Source organism: Chenopodium album, chromosome 21 (assembly GCF_948465745.1).
Source record: "Chenopodium album chromosome 21, dcCheAlbu1.1, whole genome shotgun sequence".
Taxonomy (NCBI): Eukaryota; Viridiplantae; Streptophyta; class Magnoliopsida; order Caryophyllales; family Amaranthaceae; genus Chenopodium; species Chenopodium album.
The window spans coordinates 41,446,471-41,469,919 of record NC_137854.1 but is presented as its reverse complement, the minus strand read 5'-3'; the positions used below and the strand labels follow the sequence as shown (position 1 = coordinate 41,469,919).

Sequence of the window (23,449 nt, the reverse complement as noted above, 5' to 3'; positions counted from 1 at the left end):
GGGGTGGCTTAAATGGTTTATTGGTTTTTGGGTGGCTTAAATGTTTGATACGATACCGTGAGACTTTATGAGTAAATGTTGGTTGTTGACGAATACTATATAGGAGTATATCTGTTTTATACGGAGTAATATTCTTATCACTTATTATTACATAAAAATAAAGATAAAAAAAATAGTGTAAAATATTGGGTGAATTGAATGTAGTTAAAAATGTGGATATAATAAGAGAGAATGAGTGAAAATGTGTAAATATAATACTTTTTCCATTTCTTTAATTTTTAGTAGACTTGTTTCTTTAATTGCGTTTGTCAATGCACAATTTTAATCATTAATATAGTTAATTACCTTGCTTCAGAAAAATATTTTTAATTACTGATAAGCTAAAATCATAAAAATCTGAATCTAATGAGATTCCACATAACTATATTTTTCATAACAATACATATAAAGCATAAAATACGATCAAATGCGAGTGTGTGAATAGTGCTAAAATAAAAACATGTCAACTAAAAAACGGAGTTAATATTATATACTTCGTATATAGTGAGGGAGCAAGGTAGAAAGAGATTTGCTCACAATGGAATAAAGTAACAGTTGTGCCGAATACTATACTCCAAAAATGGTGGATAAGTAAAATGTCAAACCAATTGAGATCGAACGATAACAAGAAAAGTAATTTCACACGATTGGAGAGAAATCACAAAAGCCGCATTACTGGACGGTTAGATATAGATGCTGATAGTAATGCCTTATGGACTACAATAGGATAGATAGATCAATATACCAAAAAAGACATACAACGATCAAGATGTTTAGCAAATTGCAACGATAACGATAGATGGATCATAGATGGTTTAATATCAATAGCCATAAGCGTATAACTTACGATCAAGACGATAAAACCATCAAGGTCTATAGGATGGACCAAACTACGAAAGAAGACTTTAATTTTTTTGTTATTGTGTTGATGAGAAGGATGGACCAAAGAAGACTTTGGAAGTGTACGTTTTTATCAGCAATTTCAAAGCTTTTACTACAAATGTGGTTATTCCTATTTCGCTTTTTAGTTTCTTTTGACGCTTAAGAATTTTTCCAAAGGACAAATTGATTTTGACAACATCACACAGTTGTAGGCTGTAAGCCCGTGCACCTTATCAATTCTAGGCTATATGTTATGTAGTGACATTCTTATTGGTCCAGTGTTCGCTTTTTGGCTGGTGACAATTAATAAATATCGGGTATTTAAGCATAAATATCTTTGTCCGTTCAACTTACCAATTACATCTATCTATCTATTCTCAAAAAGAAAAATAAAGGTTTTATCTATCTATTCGAATATTCGAGACATGAGATATATATTGAAGTGTGAATTTGTAAAGATAACACACTCAATATATGATTGTTCAATTGACCAATACGATTCTTTTGTTTACAACAAACAACAACTCCCATTTTCAAAAGCTTGGTCTATGAAAGTGTTCCTTCAATGGTCCCTAATCCCTATGGTAGATGTGAATGTGACATGCCGATAATTTTTTGTAAATATATTTCAAGTTTCAATTTTGGTCCAAAATTTCTTAGATTTGATATATTTTCTATTACTAGTTGATTATAATAAATCTAATAAGATATTATACTTGTAACATAATATCTAGAGGTTGATTTTGTGAAAGTTGATTTTGTATACTAACCGATCTAGGATTTAGAAGTAATTTAAAGAATTTTCAAGCTCACTTAAAGACAATGTTTTTGTTGGAATTTCAAAGAGATCTTATATGCATAGTATGAATACATTTATAGGTTTATGTTTGGATGCACGATTGTATCATTGTATGTGTTGGTGTGTGTAACATTGAAGATATGAATATATAAACACTTAATTGTTGGTATTTGAAGTAGCTCATGAAGGAGTTTCTCATGAAAGATATATTCCTAGGCCATTTTTGTGTGAACATATATAATACTACTTTTGATTCATTTTTACGACTGTCAATTTCAAGTACTTCTACACATATTCCGATCAATTTTCGAGTGAACATACTTATTACAATTTGAATGACACACTTGTCAATTTACGACTTGACTATAAATATTTTTACTCATTTATTATTAAAAATTATGACAACGTTTTTTTTTTTTTTTTTTGACAACGTTGAAAATATACATTGAGATAAATGTGAACTATCTTATTTTATGGCCAATTATTATTTGGTTCGGATATTTGAATATTTGGTTCAGGTACCCGTATTTTCGGGTATTCGAATTTACGGATACCCGAATCTTATAGGAACGGTTTCGGGTATTGGTTTTAGCCTTAATGATTATCGGGTAACCGAACTAATAACGTACCACCCGTCCCATGCTCTCCCCTAATGACAATTATTATTTAAAAGAAAAAAAAAAGTCAAAGTGAGATATATGGTGAATAATATACAATAAACAGAGGGAGCTGATGAGTATGTGTGGAATGGTTGATTCGAAAATAAAATGCTCGAGTTGTATGACATTTTTCAAGATAATTAGTGTAGAAACTATAAAGAGAGATAGGAGAAAAAATATTTGATGATCTCATTGATTGATTGCATATAAAATAAGCCTTTATATAGGCAACAAACAAACTAACTTAAGCTAAATCAAAGGAAATAAACGTGAGATTATGCCCCACTAAACTTACTGCTATAATGCTATCCTAATTCTTAGATAATGAATTCTAGGATTCTAACTGACACAAACCACTAACTTATTAATCCTAATTTCAAGCAAAGTCAAACAACAACTTTGAATCATTAATTCCATGATACATCCAACAATTAGTGGTATGGTTTGGTGAATTTTACATTTGATCGTATGAGTAAGTTGTGTGCCTCCTGTTGCAATTATTTATATCAATGTTTATTGTAGTTCACATTTTATGAATAGAGGAGATCTATAGAGAGATATGTGTTACTTCTCTCTAATGGATGGTGTCGAAGAACTAATATGGTTGTGATCCCAACACATGGTATTAGAGAACAAGTTAGATGACTTTGGCCTGGTAACAAGGATAGTGAATAAGTGAATTACTAAACCACGCTCGCTAATACTTAATACGGAGTAAATTAATTTAATTGCCATTTAACATGGTACTAACTTTCCTACTCTCTTCTAATACCAACCCACCACCACAAAAACAATTAGTACCATCTTTATACTTATTTTGCATCGCCACGACCAACATTTTCGCCACCACTGCCATTGTCATCTTGCCCAAAAAATAATAATAATAATAATAATAATAATAATAAAATAAATAAATTGAAGGGGGGGGGGGGGGGGGGGAAGATGGTTTTTTTCTTTTATTTTCTTAAGCTCAAATTTTTTAGGCTAGGAGTGCTTCATAAGGGAATGACTACTTTTTTTCGTGCTTAGAGAGGCATAAGGATGGAGGTGAGAATCGATCTCAATATCCCCTAAAACCGGAATGTCTATTTTTATTTTTATTTATTTATTTATTTATTTATTTTTTTTGAAGGAAGAATGTCTACTTTTATGTTATTCCTTCATTGTCACTTGTTTATTCTTTAATCAGGCCAAGCCTCTCCAAATATTTGGGACAGCACAAGTTACTGCAATGATGCCTGAGTGTTGTGGCCCATGAAGAAATACTAGAAATGATGCTAACCCATTAATATTTTCTCTTTCTTCTACACAGGGCTGGGCTTTATCTGCGCTTAGTCTTTGGGCCGTCAGGAGTCAGGACAAGAATGAGCTGGGCTAGTTCCTTGCTTCCTTCTTCGATTTCCCTAGTGGTGATTGGTCAATGGTGACTAATAATCTCACAAGAGTCGCAACATCTAAGATACAGTTCATATCACTAGACTACGGGCCGGTTTACACTTACTAAACTGAGCTGAGCTGAGCTGAGCTGAATTGAACTAAACTGATGAGACTATGAATTACTGTGAATTACATCACAAAGTTATAGATAGAAAACCATTATTGCATAACATTATACATATTAAAAAAAAAAAAAAAATCTTTTTGAATGTGTATAAATGGAATATATACTTATCAAATAGGAAGTGAAATATTATTGTATAGTTTGTATTAAAAACTTCTCTAAGAAGCTTTGGCCAAAAAAAAAAAAAAAAAAAAAAAAAGCATTTGGAGGGATAATTTTTTACTAGGAGATGACATGTGTCATTCTTGATTTCGCCTTTTGTATTAAGTTATGGATACCGTGCAAATAGGCATTGGACATTAAAGCCAATTGCAACAACTCTTTCCAAATGATAGTTACATCATGCGCGTTGGAGCCCTTAGTTCATAAAATTAGTGTACATGTATTTTACTATCCAACAATCTAAAATGTGAAGGAAAAAAGGTAATTTTATTAACAATTATTTAAATGACAACTTTTGGAAACAACTATCATTTAATTTTAATTTTTTTTTTTGGGAAAAAACTACCACAAAAAACACAAAAAGTTTGAATATCACTACCACATTTTGTTTTTTCGACAAAAAACCCCGTTTTGGGGGCGTATTTTATAAAATTTCCCTCCAAAAAACCCTAATTAAGTGACAATATTGGTCTACATTAACCCTACATCAGGAATTATACATTAATTGCCCCAAATCCCCCAATTTTGCAAAACCCTAAAATCATTTTTTTTGCCTATGAACCCTAATTTTAATATTCAATTGAGAAATTAAAACAGTTACAATGCGAAATTAAAGACAATTTACATTTAATTGTGTTCGGCTTCCGAATTTCATTGTTCTCTCTACCACAATTGATTGAAATCTTATAAATCAAGCTTCCTCAACCGGAGATTTTTGCCGAAAAAATAAATGTGGTAATGGTACTCAAAGTTTTTGTGTTTTTGTGATAGTTTTTTCAAAAAAAAAAAAAAATAAATTAAAATGGTAGTTGTTCTCAAAAGTGAACATTTAAATAATAATTGTTGACAAAATTATTGGAAAATAATCATAGTAATGATTTGAGTATTGTTCAATTAGTGGTTCAAAAGAAAAAAGCGGAAAGAACATTGTATAGAGATGTAAAGTACATTTAGCAATATGAAAAGAACATTTAGGGCCTGTTCACATTTACTTAATTTCAATTCAGTTCAGTTCAGCTCCTAATTTCCCTCTCTCATAAAATATTCATTTCAGCTCAGTTCAGTTTAGTTCAGCTCCAATCAGTTCAGTTCTGTACAGTTCCAATCAGTTCAGTTCAGTAAATGTGAACAGGCCCTTAGTTAAGGTGAAAAGAACATGTTATAGAATTGTAAAAATTAAAGAAATGAACATAGCACTATCTTATAAAAAACATCATCTTCAACCTTTGTCACATTATTCTCAAATTCAACATCTATATCCAGATTCAACAAATTTTAAAAAGGAAAATAAACAATGAATTTTATGATTACAAAATATTCAAATTCATATCTAAAAATGTAACACAATTAAAGAAAAATAAATACAAAATTTCATTCAAAATTACCTTCGATCTTTGATTAACAAATCCACATATTCACCTTCAATTCATTAACAATCACTCCATTAATAAACACAATGATTAAAGCACCAAGAAACTCGATCTAAATGTTCAGCCATTGTCTTCTATTAGAAGAATTTCTTTTTCTCTATAAATTTTCTATTTCTCTCTCTAAAAATTTTATCCCTCTCTCTAAAAATTCAAACATACAAGTGGAATTAAATGTGAGGAAATATACAAATTTCTAAATTAAGATTGGGAAATATTTACCAAAACTCTTCGATTATGGAACAAATAATTCATTTAAAGATTGAAAAGCTAGATGTTCTTAGAAAAATACTATTATGTTCTTTTTTTTTTTTTCTGTTGAATAAAAATAATATTCATTACATATTTACATCATATTATCATGCTCTTTATTAATATTAGGATGTTCTTTAAATATATACAAAGAACATAAAGCTGGATGTTTTTTAACAAAATAGTTATATGATCTTTATAAAACAACTATATGTTCAATACAAAACAACCATATGTGATGTTCTTTATAAAATAACTATATGTTCTTTACAAAACAACTATATGTTTTTTACTAAACAACTATATGTTCATTCCGCCTTTTTTTAAGGAAAACCGGATGCACGGAGTATGGTGCATCCTCTTCTATGATAAAAATTTCAAGTATTGTTTTCACATTGCTAATACGAAGTACAGAGTATAAATTTATACTAGTATATTTTTTTTTATACGAGACTACGAGTAATCATGATGCATGCTATGTTACATGCAAAATGTGGGTAGCATGACCCATCGTTGATTAAGATCAAACTGTGAATGACAAACATCTTGATTATTATGTGTTGATGACGTGTTAATGATGTGATGGGGTTGCATTGTATGTTATGATCATGAGAAAATTGGACGATCATGATGTTGCCAGGGAGCATGGTTAAAGGAATAACAACTTCCTGCTGTACCAAAAACAACATAATTTTATTAAAAAAAAAAAAAAAAAAAAAAAAAAAAAAAAAGGGAAACATGATGTGTGTGTAAATGTGCTTGCCCCAAGCATGCGAGACAGTGGTGGCAGTTAATCATGCCATTGACACCACCATAATTAAAAGATTAACTTATGGTACTACAATTACATTAATTCAACATTTGTTATCACCACTTAAAAAAGTACTTAATAAAACATCCTTTTCTTAATATGAATTGAATCTTTATATGACAAAATTATATATATATATATATATATATATATATTTTTGAATAAAACAAAATTATATTTTCTTTATTGTAATTAACATTCGTATTACCTCTACTTTTGTATACAATCCTCCGTAATCTTATAATGTGTGAGCCAGGCCAATTTGGTGTAATTATGTCTAATTGACTAATTATTTTCAATTTAATCTGCCTATACTATGAGCTAGACCCTTCTTAAAAGTAATAAGTTGCCATTATTAATTTATCTATTTTTATTGCAAGTTGTCATTATTGTTAATAACAATAAGACCATGAGTAATAACTTTGAAAAAAAAATACAGTACATATAATGGCATTAGTTTTGACTAAATCACAAATGTTAAATAAGATATTAAAGGTTTATTTATTTGATCTAATTAGAAAATATACTTTCAGATAATAAGTTTAAGGAAAATATAATTTCAAACATACTGATTTTAGAAAGAAAAAAAGATCAAGTAAAGATTCAAAGAAAGTAAGCTCAAACAAAATAAAATAAGTTTTGATGTATTCAAGTAGCATAAAATAATTTTATTTAGAAAAAATTAGATGAACAAAATGAAGCCTAAGATGCAATCCTAGGAAACTAGGAGTGTAGTTGTTTTTAATCTTCTTTATGGACAAAGCAAAGCTAGATTTTCATTAGGGTTCTCACATATGAAATAAAAGTTGAGTTTACAAGAATAGAGCCTAAGTTCCCCCCCCCCACCCCCAAGCTTCAAACGTTGATAATTAACATGCTACTAGCGCAACTTAGCTTAAAGTTGAAAATGTCTTGTAAGATTATTACTAGGTTAAAGGTCATGTATGTTGAATTCAATTTAACTAATTTGATCTCATCTAAATTTTTGTAATATGATCTGAAATATAATTATGTTTTGATCTAATTTTTTGATTAAAAAAATTGCCCAGAATAATATGACCTTTGGCTCATCCGCCCAAGATAATCCCACCTTTCGATGATTTTTTAATAATCTAACCTTTAATGTCTATCTGCTTTAAATGGTCCCAACCGATCATTTAATTTGCTATAGCAAGTTACATGACATGTGTCAACATTTGATTAGTCTTAAAAATAATGTAAAGAAAAATAAATATATTATACTTAACATTTTGTTAAAACAAATATTATACTTAATTGATTAAAAACATTATAAACTAATTAAAAAACACCCCACCAGAGACCAGGTCAACCACCCTCTATTTTCGCCCACTCCCACTAGCCCGACCCCTGCCCTCCTCCTAGCGCCGGACCGCCGCGACGACCGCCATCCTGGTCCCCTCCCCTTTGAACCGCCAGCTCCCCTCTCGATTAACCTTTCCAGCCTCGAATTAATCTTTCCCCGTCCCGATCCCGACCTCTCTCCCCTCCCCTCGCCATGTTTTCAGCCTTATTTCCTTCCTTGTCCCTTTTCCGACCCTATCCTTTTTCCTTTGCCCCGATTTTGCCCCCCTTCTCTTTCCGATGAATTGATTTCAGACACCTTATCCTACAATAACTATTCATCAACAATCGATTATATCATAGTTTTACCATGCAAGTGTGGTGGTTTAATTAGAGGCGACGACAGGGGGTAGGGGCAACGACAGGTGCAAGGATTACGGTTGGTCTGGTACAATGTTCTGGATGCGGTGGGACTGTGGTAAGGGACAGACGGACATGGTGGGGTGGTAAGGTGGCTGGTTGTGGTTTAAATTTGTAATGATTATTTTTAAATAGTTGGTTTCAAAATAGTTAATTAGTAATAATCATATTTTACCAAAAAAAAAAAAAAAAAAAATGAAATTAAAATTAAAAGTTATATTTTAACCAATCACACTGTGACACATGTAAATTAAAATTAGTTTAAAAAAAAAAATACTTATTCAACAGGTTACAGATTACTTGGGATGAGCCAAAGGTCTTTCCTTCTTGATTTAAAAAAACTACTTTGACCTTATTTATACACCAACCCTAAATAATAAAGTATTAAATCAAATAATATGTCGCTTGATTCATATTAATGTGTAATCTCAAAATATTAAAATTTTTTGCTTGAAATTCCATGTTCCCTTCACCTTACTTTTGTTAAGCTGAATTTTTTTTACCGCATTAATTGATTTTAATTTGCTAAATTTATGTTTTTTTTTTTACTAAACTTAGATAATTTTGGTTGATTTGCACTTATTTGTTGCAGAAATGAAATTATTTTAACATAAATTAATTTTTTTTTTAAAAAAAAATTAATTATTCTTACAATAAATTAGTTTATTTTATTTCTTAATATCTTTGCTTCTTAAAGTTATTGATTAAAACTAATTTTTACCAAACAAAATTTAATTTTATTGAATTTAATTATTTTTTATTGAACTAAACTTACTCTACTAACCTTAAATTAAAATTATTGTGTTGACATTACTACTTAAATTAGTCCCCTATTTTTTTTTATATGTTTAATTTTTTGGTATGGCTTCTTAATTAAGAGATTTCAATGTAAATGATAAGGAAAAATAATATAGTTTATAGCACAATCATGCTAAGTTAGGTCTTATTAGATTTATTTTAAATTTTCAAATGTCACTACCTTTATGTCCATCACTTTTTGTCCTTGATTCTTATACGTACGAAGTACTTATGCTATATAATTTTTAATACTATATTTTTAATTTGTTTTCCTTGCTTTTATTTTTCATTTTCATCTGTTTTGACCTGAGATCTAATTTGGTCCGACCCAAACGTGACTTGAATACCCAAATTGACAGCTCTAATAATGGATGAGTATTACTTTGCGATATTGTGAGCATTAATACTAAATTCACAATTATATGGTGGGGACTTTAGGCTTTTGATTAGGAAAAATAAAACTAACAATTAACATAACTAAAATAAGTTCTAATAAACTTTAATAAATTTAGATTAGATCAAATAAGTGAAAATAATGTTAATCTAATACACTCTTATTTCTAGGCAAAAAAAGTAGGTACGTATATTTCATAGGGAGCATTATAGAAGTATTTAAAACAGAGGAAATACAAAAACCTTAGCCTCCTCTCTCTCTTATCTCTCATAAACTTTAGCATCCATTGTCAATTCTGAAGGGGCTTCCATCAGATTTCACCGGTGGAAAGCCCCAATTTTTATTTTCTTTTAAGTTTTTTGTTTCTTAGGTTACAATAATGTCTCCCTTGAAAAAAAAAGGTGTATCTCCTTCGAAAGACAAGGTTTTTTCGATCTCCTTCGAAAGACAAGGTTTTTCGAACTCCTTTGAAAGACAAGGTTTTATTTGTGTTTAATTTGGTCTCTGGTTGAGCAGGGCTACTAAATATTGATTATGGCCTGGATTCGGGTTACGGAATCAACACAGGAATTTACTTTCTCAAAAAATTGTGAAGCGACGACGAATCCACTCAAAAAGTTGTATGAGACAACGTTAATGAATCGAGAATGTGCCAAATTGTTATATTTATGTATTTGGATTCTTAACCCTTCCCCGATTAATTCTTGTTTGATTTTGTTAAATTCGTTTTCATTATCGTTATTTGTCAATTGTAGATGCCGTATGACTATTATCAATGAAATTTAATGTCATTTAGGACTTGTTTAAAAAAAAAAAAATACACTCTTATTTTTTTAGGTGTGATTAGATACAAAACATCATTTTTTTTTTTTTTTTGTTTAATCTTGTCTAATAGATATGCTTTGATAAGTATTAGACAAGATTTCCTTATAATTAAGATTTAAATGTTAGAAAAATTGAAACTAATAATCCCACCTTTGTCTTATCTTCTCAAAATAATCCTACTTTTTCGAATTTTGAAAACAATCTCACCTTTATATATACCCCATTTCTCAAAATGAAACCTATTACCTACAACCTGTTTATCAGGTTAAATATTTTTTTTTATTGATTCTTTTTCTTTAATCTCTTTCCTCCCATCTCACCACCCTATTTCGTGGCAACCCACCATAACAACCACCACCCCTCCATAACCAACATCACATCACCACCCAACCCCCATTCTCACCACTGACCCGCATCCCACGAGCAAGAGAAAGCTCCAAGATTTCCCTTTTCTTCTTCCTCACAATCATCAAAAACAATAAAATCATCATTTGAATTCATACATTCCACTTCACAAAACAAAGCTCCGATTCTTTTTGGGTACATGCCAGAACTTTGAAATTTTCCAGGCAGCCCAAAACCTTTAAACCTAACCACTCCGTTCGTTTAACCCTAATCACTCCTAAACCCGACCACCACTCCGTTCAACCCCATCAGCCACCTAGCTTGAAACCCGTATACCAAACTACCTCATTCAACCCCAGCCACCCACAAAACCCCTCATAAACCCAACTACCCCATGCTTCATCCACCTAAAACCAGTGGTAAAGTCAGGATTTTAGCCCTTATAATACCGACCGAGTAACCCTCAATACACTAACAAAGTAACCTTTATTACACTAACAAAGTAGTCCCTATAATATAATGGTTGGTTACACGGTGTGGCCAGCCACATATGAGACTTTGTGTAAAAAAAATTAATTGTTTAAGGGTTTATAAAATTATTACTGGTTTCACACTTTTAGAATAAGTTATTGATTTGAACACACCAACTCACTGAAAATAGATAAGGGCTAAGTATTATGCGTGTAAAGTTTTTACTTCATCAGTTTTTGGATGCATCACTTTTCTTTTTTAACTACTAATAAATTCCCAATCTCTTTATTTTCCACTATACACCATAAATTAAGTAAGAGTCTGTAATATCAAAAGTGGCGCAACTAGAGCTGTCAATTCAGGTAAACGGGTCGGGTTTGAGTCGGGTTAGTGTGAATCGGGTCATCTCAAGTCGGGTCAATACAGGTTAATGTCATAAAGTTCATAACATATGCGGGTCGGGTTCGGGTTGGGTCATGCTTGAGTCGGGTCACGTCGGGTCATACATCTTATCGGGTTTGGGTTGGGTTTAGGTCGGGTTAGTAAAAGGTCGGGTTACATTCGGGTCGGGTGAAAAATAGGTCGTGTTAAATTCGGGTCTTTATGGGTTCAAACGAGTTAGGGTCGTTCTCGGGTTAGAGTCGAGTTCGGTTCAAGTCAATTTTTTACGGGTTATAATCAGGTCGGGTCATTCTCGGGTTCAAGTCGGGTTCGGTTCAAGTCAATAATTTGCGAGTTATAATCAAGTCGGGTCATTTCCAAGTTGAGTCATTCTTGGGTTCGATCGAGTCGGGTTCGGTTCAAGTCAATAATTGCAAAAAACATATTTCGTCCCTAGAAACATGTTGTGAAACTAACCTCTTAGAATTCAAAGTAAAATATTGAAGGAATAGAGTTAGGATTCAATTTCCATTCCAATACCAACATGAGATAACGACCTATACATATTGATTCAATAACAAGTCGGGTTGAATTTGGGTCGGGTCAATAACAAGTCGGGTTGATTCGGGTCGGGTTTGTAACAGGTCGGGTTGAAATCCGAGTCGGGTTTGTAGCAGGTCGGGTTAAATTCGGGTCGGGTTAGGAACAAGTTGGGTTGAATTCGGGTTTTGATGGGTTAAAATGGGTTTGGGTTAGTTTTGGTTCAGGTCGGGTTCGGTTCAGGTCAATAATTTACGGGTTACATTCGGGTCGGGTCGTCTCTAGGTCGGTTAATGTTCGGGTTAGGGTCTCAAATACTCAGGTCAACTCAGGTCTGGGTTGGTTTCAGGCCGGGTTAAGTTGGGTTCGGGTCACCATTTTTTTCGGGTTCAGACGGATTGGTTAATAGGTCGGGTTAGGATCGATATTTCGGGTCGGGTCAGCTTTTGACAGCTCTAGGCGCAACCATTATTTAATTTGTCTATTTGGATATACTTCGATCTTCCTTGGAGCGTATTGTTACCGCTTCGGGGCCTGGGTTTGGTGATTGGCAGTGGCGGCTTGCCACCTTACCATTTGCGTTTGGAGGGCTTGGTGTTTATTCTGCAGGTGATGTTCGTCACTATGCTTTTCTTGCTTCTCGGTTGCAGTCTGCTGGGTTGCAGACACAACTTCTTCGGCATTCTGGCATTGTTGGTCTTGGACGAGCCTTTGAGGATGCGTTGTGTCTGTTTAATGGAACAGTGGAGTCTGACATTTTGAGTAATCCGAGTGAGGTCGCTGCCCCTAAACTCATGAAGAAATTGGCAGATATGTATTTCACAAAGATTACCGCTTCTGCAGAATCTGCTTATTCTTTAACTCCTCGACAATCAGCATTGTGGAAATCTCAGCAGGGTGATCACACCTCTGCTTGGCTTCGGGCGGTTCCTATTTCGGGGTTGGGTCAGACGATGAACGCCAAGACTTATCGATGTGTGTTGTCCTATCGGTTGGGTGTTCCATTGTTCTCTATCTCCACGTCGTGCTCTGCTTGTTCGAGGGTTTTTGCTGGAGATATTTTCGGTGATCACGCGGTGTCTTGTGCTGGTATTGTGGGTATTAAACATCGGCATAATGTTGTTCGGGATACCCTTGTTGATGTTTGTTATCGTTCTGGGATTTCAGCGAGAAAAGAGGTTGACATTGGGTTGGCTGGAGGGAACGACGAGGCCCTCAGACCTGCGGATGTGTTACTTTATTCATGGGATCGTGGTCGCGATGTCTGTGTTGATTTGACAGGGTCTTCTCCTTTGACACAGTCAGGGCTATCTGACTTTATTCCTGGGCGGGTTGTGGCTGATGCTGCTCATCGGAAGCGGGTTAAGTATGAAGCTCGATGTCAGGCTATTGGATATGGTTTCATACCCTTCTCCTTTTCTTCGCTTGGGGAATTAGAGAAGGAGGCTGTTGCGTTACTGAAGCGGATTCAGAGGTTCTCGACGACGCAAGACATTGGGGCTCGTGCTGCAGCTCATATCTTCACTAGGGTAGGTTTTGCTATAGCTAGAGGAGTGGGGGCCCAGATTGTATCTCGGCTTCCCACTAATTTATTGTAGGTTGTATGACTTTTGTTTTTGAGATATAATAATAATAATAATAATAATAATAATAATAATAATAATAATAATAATAATAATAATAATAATAATAATAATAATAATAATAATAATTAAAAATTAATGATAGAGTACGTAATCAGGGCATGTTCTCTTTAGCTTAATTTTAGTTTATTTCAGTTCAGCTCTTAATTTCTTATAAGCAATTCATATCAGCTCAGTTGAGTTCAGCTCAGTTCAGTTCCTAATTTCCTTCTTTCATAAACAATTCATTCCAGCTAAGTTCAGTTCAGCTCTAAAGGCTTGTTCTCGTGGACTGAACTCAACTGAACTGTACTGAGTTGAACTGAATATTTAATAAGAGAAAGAAATTAAGAGCTGAACTTAACTGAACTGAACAGAGCTGAACTTAACTGAATTGAATTTCAACATTTATCTCAGTTCAGTTCAATTTAGTAAATTCGAAACAGACCCTTAAACAATGTAGAAAAATGGAAACTCGGAGAAAATTAATTAAATACTGTTATAACTCCGTAGTCTGATTACGGTAAACACTCTACAGACAGTATTTTTTTTTTTTTTTTTTTTTTTTTTGACAATCTACAGACAAATTGAAAGAAAAGGCAAACGCATTTTTTAAATTAACGGTGGATTATATATAATACTCGTATTAAATTAAAATATTTAGAAAAAAAAAAAAATTAATGAAGCTTTAACTTTAATTTCTTTGCTTCGAGTTTCACGGCCAACATACAAGAAAAAAAAAAAGCTTAAGCTTTTGTTGGTTTCTGATTAATGGAGGGTCCTTAGTTTCTCTCTTTCTCTCTCCTCTTCAAACTCTTTGATCTCTTCAATCTTTATAATTTACTCATATTATTTCCACACTCACTGTTTTGCAACAACAAATTTAATCTATTCCAATCTTCTTTCAGTAAGTGTTAATTTTATTTTTATTTTTTGGTTGAATTTCTTTATTTTTTTTTTGTTGAGATCTGGTTTTACAATACGCTTAATTTCTGTTCTGCAGTGTTTTTTTTTTTTTTTTTTGTCCTTGTTTTTGTGTATGGTGTTAATATTGAGTGTTTTACTTGTAATTATTTTTAAAAATGTTATTTTCGGGTTTGAAATTGTCTTTTTGTGAGACCAAATTGCATTTTTTTCTCTTCACTTTACTTTTAATGACTTAAAAAGGTAATAAATTAGTCAAAAAAAAATTACCCAACTTCAAAAATTTTATTTTATTTTTTGGTTGAATTTCAGGGTCTTAGCTTTTGAGTTGGAATACCTGCATGCAGTAGTTATTTATTTAATTTTTTGTAAGAAAAAATGTTTTAATTTGCTATAAATAACCTTTTAGTGAAATTTCATTTTTACTTAAGAAATAAGTTTTTCAATTTTATTTTTGTGAAGTTTTTTTTTTTTTTTCCTTGTTGTGTGTGTGGCAATTGACCCGTGAAACGGATGGTAGTTTGGTATTTTCAGATTTGTTAATTATTGCTTGCTATTCAATTAAATCTATAAGAATTTTAGTACTCGTACTATTTTGCTGGTTGGAATAGACTTTAGAAGAATTAATGGCATGAAATTTGTACAATTTTTGCTGAAATTTATAAAAAAAAAAAAAAAATGGAGATTATACTCCTATCAGATAAAAGATCAAAGTTTAATTTTAGAGTTTCATTTTAACATTTTTGTGGATTTTTGCAGATTTTTAAGAAGTTGGGGTAAGATTTAGGTAGTTGATATAAGAGCAACTGCTAAAGAATTTAAATCTGATGTCTCCCCCATTAATGGGTGTTGAGGGGGGAGGGCAAAGCAATGATCATACATTGGTGCCTTCTCGGACGAGTGTCGAATCAGGACTGAAAGAGCATAACTATTTCGGGTTGTCGGACTGTTCCTCTGTTGACAGCTCGAATGTGTCGAATTTGTCTGAGGATAACAAGGACAGCCTGAACTTTAAGGCTACTGAGCTAAGGCTTGGACTTCCCGGGTCTCAGTCACCGGAAAGAGACTCAAGTATCTGCCTTTCGAGTGTCTCAAAGCTCGATGAGAAGCCATTGTTTCCTTTGACTCCTTTGAAGGATGGGATCTCCTCATCTTCACAAAAGTCTGCTGTGTCTGGCAGTAAAAGAGGCTTTTCTGATACTGAAGCTAATTGGACATTTAAGTCACAAGGACATGATTCTGATGTTCCTAAGCCGGTGGCTCAGGCAAAGCTTCCGAGTAATGATGGCATGAATACAGTGGTATCATCGAGGCCTGCGGCCTCACAAGCCCCTCCTAAGGGTGGAGCCCCACAAGCCCCTCCGAAGGCTAAGGCTGTGGGGGAACTGCCGCGTTCTAACAGTGGTAATACTGCACCGGCTGCTAAGTAAGTGGTAGGGGTATTGGATTTGCAAGTTTATGGATCTAGGAGTGATTACTCAATGGTTACTGAAAGCTGTTGTTGCATCATTGACAGGGCACAGGTTGTTGGATGGCCTCCTATTCGATCATTCCGAAAAAATACGTTGGCCACCACTTCGAAGAGCACTGATCCGCTTTTTGTCAAGGTTAGCATGGATGGTGCTCCCTATCTGAGGAAGGTTGATCTCAGAACTTATACCACTTATCAAGAACTTTCCTCTGGCCTTGAGACGATGTTTAGTTGCTTCACACTAGGTTAGTATCCCTTACTTGTAGCAATGATCCTTATACCTTTGCTACCAGTCTACCACAATTTAAAATTGCCTATGAATTAGTTTGTTTACAACATTCATTGTTTCTAAAGCATCGTGGTATTATAAAGAAGATTTATCGGATTTCAAATGCTTTCAGGTCAATGTGGATCAAACATGACAGAGACAAAATTGAGGGATCTCTTGCATGGATCAGAATATGTTCTTACCTACGAGGACAAGGACGGTGACTGGATGCTTGTTGGAGATGTCCCATGGGAGTAAGTTTCTTTATTCGAAATGTTCCTACACACTAATCATGATGGCATCCCAGCCACCTAAACTGAATGACTTGCTGTTAATCTCATTAGAAGATTGCAACTTGATGATTATACTAGGGACTCATATATTTGTAGATTGGATTATATATTTTACAACTTCAAACTGCTTATAAAGTTATTAATTTATACTAAGTTAAAGAAATTCTGATGTTTGGTTGTAGTTTTATCATTTGTTACACTTGAGTCTTGAATTCTTTTTGCTATCCCCGTGTTTGATGTGTATTGGTTACTGTAAATGGATTTGTTGATGTAGATATGTGGGCATAGTATAAAATACTATGGAAATTTGTAAAAATCTTGGTGTGTTTATGATGGATACCCAACCAGTTTTGACGCTTGTGAAGCTTGAGTAACATACCTGCATTAGAGTGTGAACCCTTCTTTATCAAGTGAATCTCAACGTTTAACTTTAACTCAATGAGTACAGCAAGTGTAGAACTGTGCCGACTGTCTTTTGTAACATGTGATGCTGTACTACTATTTATTGATTGCATGTTTAAATGGGTTTCACCACAATTTGCTTTCAAGATAGGTTTTTGATATGGAGTTGCAGGCTATATAACCAACCCAATGACTATAATGTGTACTATTACATCAAGATGGCTTCCTTATGAGGCTTGTTTGGATAGAGAGCCCGAATAAAAACATAATTACTTCTCATCCTTTAGTTTGCTTTTGGGGCATAGAAGGAGTTTCATCTTACCCAGGAGAATAATATCTGCATGCTTTCTTGCTATGTTGCTTATGAACTTCATAAAGATCGTGTTTGGCTGTTTCTCAATCATATCATTTGAGGAATCGAAAATCTCCCTTCTAGCTTATTAACTTACCTCAAGTTTTATTCCCTTTATTTTTGACATCTAGCTCTCAAATTTCTACACTCTAAGTTACCATCTTTGTCAGTCGTGTGTGTTAGGTACACGTTTTTTTTTTTTTTTTTCCTTTTTTTTTCTTTTTTTTTTTTTTTTTTTTTTCATATTGCTTATTTAGTACCCTTTTTCTTAGTCATCTCCTTAATATCATGATTCCCTTAATAACTCGCTTTTATGCGTTTCCATCACATATCATAGATTTTACCAATTTTAATCTCAGGGTAACATGGCCTCCATGTCTCCATATGACAGAAGACTTTCCAAGGATACATGACTAGTTAGGGATATCATTATTTATACTATACATTACCCGACTGACTCGAGTTGCTATTAAAAGTATCATGTCCTTTCTTTTTTCCATGTTTAAAGGAGGGTGATCAGGTGACTCTCTAGAATCAACCTACACTTCTTTCACGAACTTTTGAGGATACATTCACTGGTTTTGAGTTAGCACAGGTTTCAAACCTTATGAGGAAGGAGTGAGAGTGTTGAGCATAATTAAACCTGCTAACTGCATCTCTTCTCAAAGTTGATTGCCTAGACCACATTTTGGGTGTATACAATTATTAAACCAGCTTCCTTATAGCCCATTCATACACATTCTCAAGTGTGTTAAGTAAAATATGTATGTACATATGGACGTGGGACTGTAAGGTAGTGGAAACTAATTGAACTGTTTAATGGTAGATGACAGGTGATATCATGGTGGCGAGCTCTGTTGCATTTCTGTTTCTGTTAAAGATAGTGTGGAGAACACTGAATATTACTTTTGTATTTCCACTCTTTTGTATACTCCTTTGGTCCCAAAATAATCTATGCACTTTCTTATGTGAAATCGCCCAAATTGAACTTTACACTGCCTTTTCAAGTCAAAATGCAACAGTGTAAATATTGTATCGTACTTGTACTCTTTGTTCACCACCGCATCAACCCTTATTCACTTTCCATCCCAAAACTTCTCTTACTTTTTTTCCTCTATCTATTTTCTACTTTATTAATCTACTTCTATTCTCTTAACTTCTCAGCCGAACCAACAATGGAAGATGCTTTAGGAGACAATAATGCATTTCCTGTCCTGTTTGCACTCTATGCAGTATGCATTTTGGACCCTTGTGCAGTCCTCAAACTTCTGTTAAATTTATATGTTCATGAACTAACCTGAATTCATGTTCTTCTGTGACTTGTGCTGCTGTGATTTCCATTGCTTTAGTGAATGACGGTGTTTTGTCTGTATTAACTGACAAAAAAAAGTTCTTCGTATCATGGAGTGTTCTGAGTTTTAATCTGTATAGAAACTGTGCACACCTTACTGTTACTTGTTCTATTTGCAGAATGTTCACTGAAACTTGCAAGAGGTTGAAGATTATGAAGGGTTCTGATGCAATTGGATTAGGTGCGTATGTTCTGTATTAATAAGTACTCCATACAAATTTACAATGTCCAGAAAAGGTTGTCATATATGATATATCCTTGGAATTTAATATCCCCACCCTTAAGTGAGGGGATAAAAATTACACCGTCGATAACATCAAGGTTGTTCTTTATACTGTGTGTCAAAATTAATATTGAGTGAAGAGAGTTTTTATTGTGCATTTGAAGTGAGCTTTTCTAATTATGTTTTCTTTAAAACTCTTAATTGAACCATACCAAAAGCCAAATTCTTATTAGAAGTTATAATTCAACCACTAGTGGTAAATTATGTTTGCTAAGGCATTGCTCTCTTTACCTAAGTTTCATTTATCTTTTTTTTTTTTTTTTTTTTTTTTTTGAAAGAGTCATTTATCTTATCTTAATAACTTACTAGACATGAACTTATGTTGTCTAAACTTATTATAATCTAATCTTGTAAGTCATGAATTTATCTTATTTGTTTATGAGCTTATTGAACCTGAAATGGGTGAGAAACTGAGAATAAGGTGGAGTGTAGAGCCTTGAAATTAGTACTCCCTTGTATTGTTTGAACTTATTACCCCTAAATTAATATTATTTGAAGTTTTGAACTAATATGAACTATTAGACCTACAATAAGGTGAGGGAATAGAGCTTAAAACTAAAAGTTATCCACCTCGCAAGTAATTGTGCCACTGCCATTGCTATGGCCATGGGATGTTGCTCTGCTGTCTACGACTTACTGAAAATGAAATTCCATTGCTCATTTGTGAATAATTATTAGCACCTATTTTTTTTAACAAAATGATGTTTGTGCTGGGATGGGAGAAAAAAATTAAGGAAAAATAGGGGTCTTGATGGTGAGTTGGCAATACATCAGAAAAAGGTTTTCTGCACCATTGTTGATTATGTTGCAGTTAGTAGATGTTCTAGCTGTGTGTGTTACTCGGACTATCCATTTCTCTTAAAGTATCTAACGTACATCAATACTTGATCCTCGGTTTTGGCATAGCCGACTAAATATTTTTTCCTAAACATGTCCGAGGTTGACACCTCTATCCAGAGATGTGTTCAGCACTTGTAGTCAAGCTTGAGTTATCTGGTGTGTAAGCGCTGAGTGGGAAGGGGATCTAGGCAATTTCAGAGTCTGGTGCATAAATTAAATAAGGATATGACATTTTTATCTCATAGGCTTTCCGAAGTTATAAGTGTCACATGCCTGTCTTGTGTAATTTTCAGCTCCGAGGGCCATGGAGAAATCTAAGGTACGGAACTAATGGCGATGCAGCAGATGCCTCCCTGGAAATATTTCAATGTGGGATTTCGACAAAGAAGATAATGGCAGCCAGCTGGTTATTATGCTCAGTATAGCGTCTATGTGGTTTGTACTTTCGTGTGCATCGTGCCTATTCATAACATCTTAGTGTTTCCATTTAAATGCTTATGACCTTTGAACTTGTGTTAAACTTCGTCAAGACAGCCTAGTCATTCTGATTTTAAGCTGAGTGTATGTTAGAGGAACCTTTAGTTGATTGTGTGTTTGACATACTTACCATATTGGGTCTGCAACTATTACAAGTATTGTCAATTGTGATTATGAAATTGTTTAGTAGTGCACTCTCGTCAAACTCTTCCAAATGATCTACAATCAGACATGGTAGTAGAAACTGCATGTGTGCTATTTCGAGTTCACTGTACCTTTTGCTTGTTTTGCCTTTTGCGTCAATGTCTGTTTGGTCTTAAGAATGCATCAAGGAAATGCATGAGTTTGTTACTTGCTAGCTGCATCTCATTTTTTAGGCGGCAATACATGGTGGTAGTGACAATGTCACAATGGCTTTACATCTAATTTCATAACTTTGGGGCTTACCCCTCTTGTGCATCAAAAAAATATAATTTCACAACTACGCTACTATGAGCAGGTAAATTGCTTCAAGTATACCTATTACAGCGTCTAAATTTTAACTACTTCAGATATGTTTTAACTATGGTATAAAAGAAGAAAAAAAATTCTCATGTTTGAGGATTATAACATGAGATGATGAGACTTATTTTAAAAGGCTATACTTCTATCATTCTATGGGCCAATTGCCCAGATTGATAATAAAAAAAAGACCCTTAGCGACAATTTGGTAAAACAAGTTAACCCTAAGAAACAATTTGGTAAACAAACAAATCTCAAAAACTAATTATCGTTAGGGGTCTTTTTTATTTACCAATTACGAGTAGTTTCTATTGCCACCATATATTACTGAGCCAATTGATCAAATTGGTAAATAGAAAAGACCCCTAGCGACTATTTGGTAAAAATAACTTACTCCGGTGACAATTTGGTAAAAAAAACAAAAACTAACCATATGCGACAATTTGGTTAATATAACAGCTCATGCCATATTTCTAACAAGCTGTGTTTTTTAAATGTTAACCGTTTGACCAGCACATAGTTTTAGGCAATTTAATTTACTTAAATTAAATAAGAGGTAAGTGGGGTAGTTGGAGTATTAAAAAATTGTAAAGAAAAGATAGTGGGGTTAATATGTTATTGAAAAGTAATGAATGTGAGAGGCAAGATATAATTAAAAAAGTAGTAGAGGGTTTGAGTGGAGACCATGAAAGGAAAGATATGTACTTCCTCCTAGATGCAACACACCCTTTAGCGCGATAATTAAGAAAGGTGGGGTTTACATGATATAATAAACTTTAAAATAGGATGAGTGGTTGTTAGGAGTGTAATTTAGTGGGCCATGTGCTTTAAATAAAGGATATAGTATAGTTTTTCCCTAAAGTACTTTCCTTTTATAGTGTGTTGCAAGTATTGTGATATTTCCTTTTTAGGAAAGTGTTGCAAGTAATTGAAAACGGAGGAAGTAATAGTTTAATGTAGCTTTTTGTCAAAATATGAAGTGTGACATTTATTAAAATACGGCCGGATTTGGTAAGTGTAACACTTAAAAAAGACACGGAGTATCATTAATTATCGATGTTTTTGCAAGGGTAAAATAATACTCCCTCCGTGTTTTTTTAAGTTATACATATTGACCGGCACATAGTTTTAGGCAATTTAATTGACTTAAATAAAATAAGAGGTAAGTGGGGTAGTGGTGTATTAAAAAATTGTTAAAGAAAGATAGTGGGGTTAATAGTTTATTGAAAAGTAAAATATATGTGAGAGGTAAGATATAATAAAAAAGTAGTAGTGGGTTTGGGTGGGGACCATGAGAAGAGAGAGATATAATATTTTAATGTATTGTTTTGCCAAAAAAGGAAATGTATCACTTAAAAAAACACGACCGAAAATGAAAAATGTATCACTTAAAAAAACACGGAGGGAGTAGAGCAACAAACGCGTCCTATACACAGTATGAAAGTGCATAGTAGTGGGTTTTTGGTTTTTCTAACAATCATATATTTGTCAAAAAAAAAAAGAAAATAAGGTTCTCGTACTACTATACTCGTATATACTAATGCTTAATATCTCATCAAAAGTTTACATTCTCCAAGATCCCTTGATATCGATATAATTGTGATACTATTACTTCAATTTGTTCTTATTTTGCAATTTTAACGGCCATTATATATTAAATGTATATGGTTATGCGTCTGTGTTGGTGATGCTCTTGGACTTGGCGCGTCTAAGCAAAAGCTATCATATAGTGCATTGATTCAAATGATTAAGGATTTAACAAAAGAGGATGTGTGTTATAGTTAAACTAATCTAGGGTGCTAAGCTTAGAGGCTAAAATCTACGCTCAAGGCTAAGAGAAAGCTAGGAGTAATTTTATGTTTGTTGTGTTTGATGCTTGTCCCTTTTTTTTTTTTGGGTAAGAAAAATAGAGGGCATTAGGATATCCTCCTCATGAGAGGAACTCCTAATGCATAATATAACGAGTCTTTTTAGGCGGCGGTTATTGTCTCTTTCCACTTATCATGTTGAATGTTCTTAACCTTTATTGTAATTGTTAACTACATATGTCATGAAAACAACCACCATGTCTTAATAATAAGTAACCACCCAATCGTTTTAGCAACGAAAAAACGTAGTAACTCACTTTGGTATTTGAATTTAAGATCAGCCGCTCTCAACTACTCCGTACGTGCTCAAAACCACAGCTATGTAGTGTGATTGATCTAATATATTGAAGATCTCGTGATTTGAGGACTTTTAAGTATACTCCAAAATTAGCATATCTAACTGTTCTAGATCTAGTTTCTTTTATATTGCCTTTAAGCAAGTCATCATCTGTAGTTCTGTACCATGCTAAACATTCTTTCTAGATTATTGACATGTAAAGTCGAATAAGAAAAAGGTCACTATAAATAGCTCTTAAACAATTGAGTGTTTGTTTGCCAATTCGTTAACAGTGACCATAAAGTGGTATTATACAAGTTTAAGTGGCAGACGATTTTTTTTTAACACAATAATTTGTGGCCGGGACTAACAGTACAGATTGACCCCCACAAACTAACGTATCTTTTCAATATAATTCTGCTTGTATAGTTATATTATATCGCCACCAATAG

The 23,449-nt window shown here is 33.4% G+C and overlaps 1 protein-coding gene across 1 annotated transcript; it reads left to right on the top strand.

The window, feature by feature from the left end:
- Nucleotides 1–14,372: 14,372 nt before the first annotated feature.
- Nucleotides 14,373–20,562, top strand: LOC145601100 (auxin-responsive protein IAA8-like). Its single transcript, XM_081657035.1, has 6 exons — nt 14,373–14,597; nt 15,374–16,040; nt 16,131–16,330; nt 16,487–16,607; nt 18,871–18,932; nt 20,168–20,562. The coding sequence occupies exons 2-6, from the start codon at nt 15,442–15,444 to the stop codon at nt 20,203–20,205; spliced, it is 1,020 nt and encodes a 339-aa protein (XP_081513161.1). The 5' UTR covers nt 14,373–14,597; nt 15,374–15,441; the 3' UTR covers nt 20,206–20,562.
- The last annotated feature ends 2,887 nt before the right edge of the window (nt 20,563–23,449 follow it).

Excerpts from the sequence above, each read along its gene's own strand:
- LOC145601100 (XM_081657035.1), top strand. The coding sequence starts at position 15,442 with ATGTCTCCCCCATTAATGGGTGTTGAGGGGGGAGGGCAAAGCAATGAT. Across the intron at positions 16,041-16,130 it reads AATACTGCACCGGCTGCTAA|GGCACAGGTTGTTGGATGGC; the intron begins GTAAGTGGTAGG and ends CATCATTGACAG. Across the intron at positions 16,608-18,870 it reads GTTGGAGATGTCCCATGGGA|AATGTTCACTGAAACTTGCA; the intron begins GTAAGTTTCTTT and ends TTCTATTTGCAG.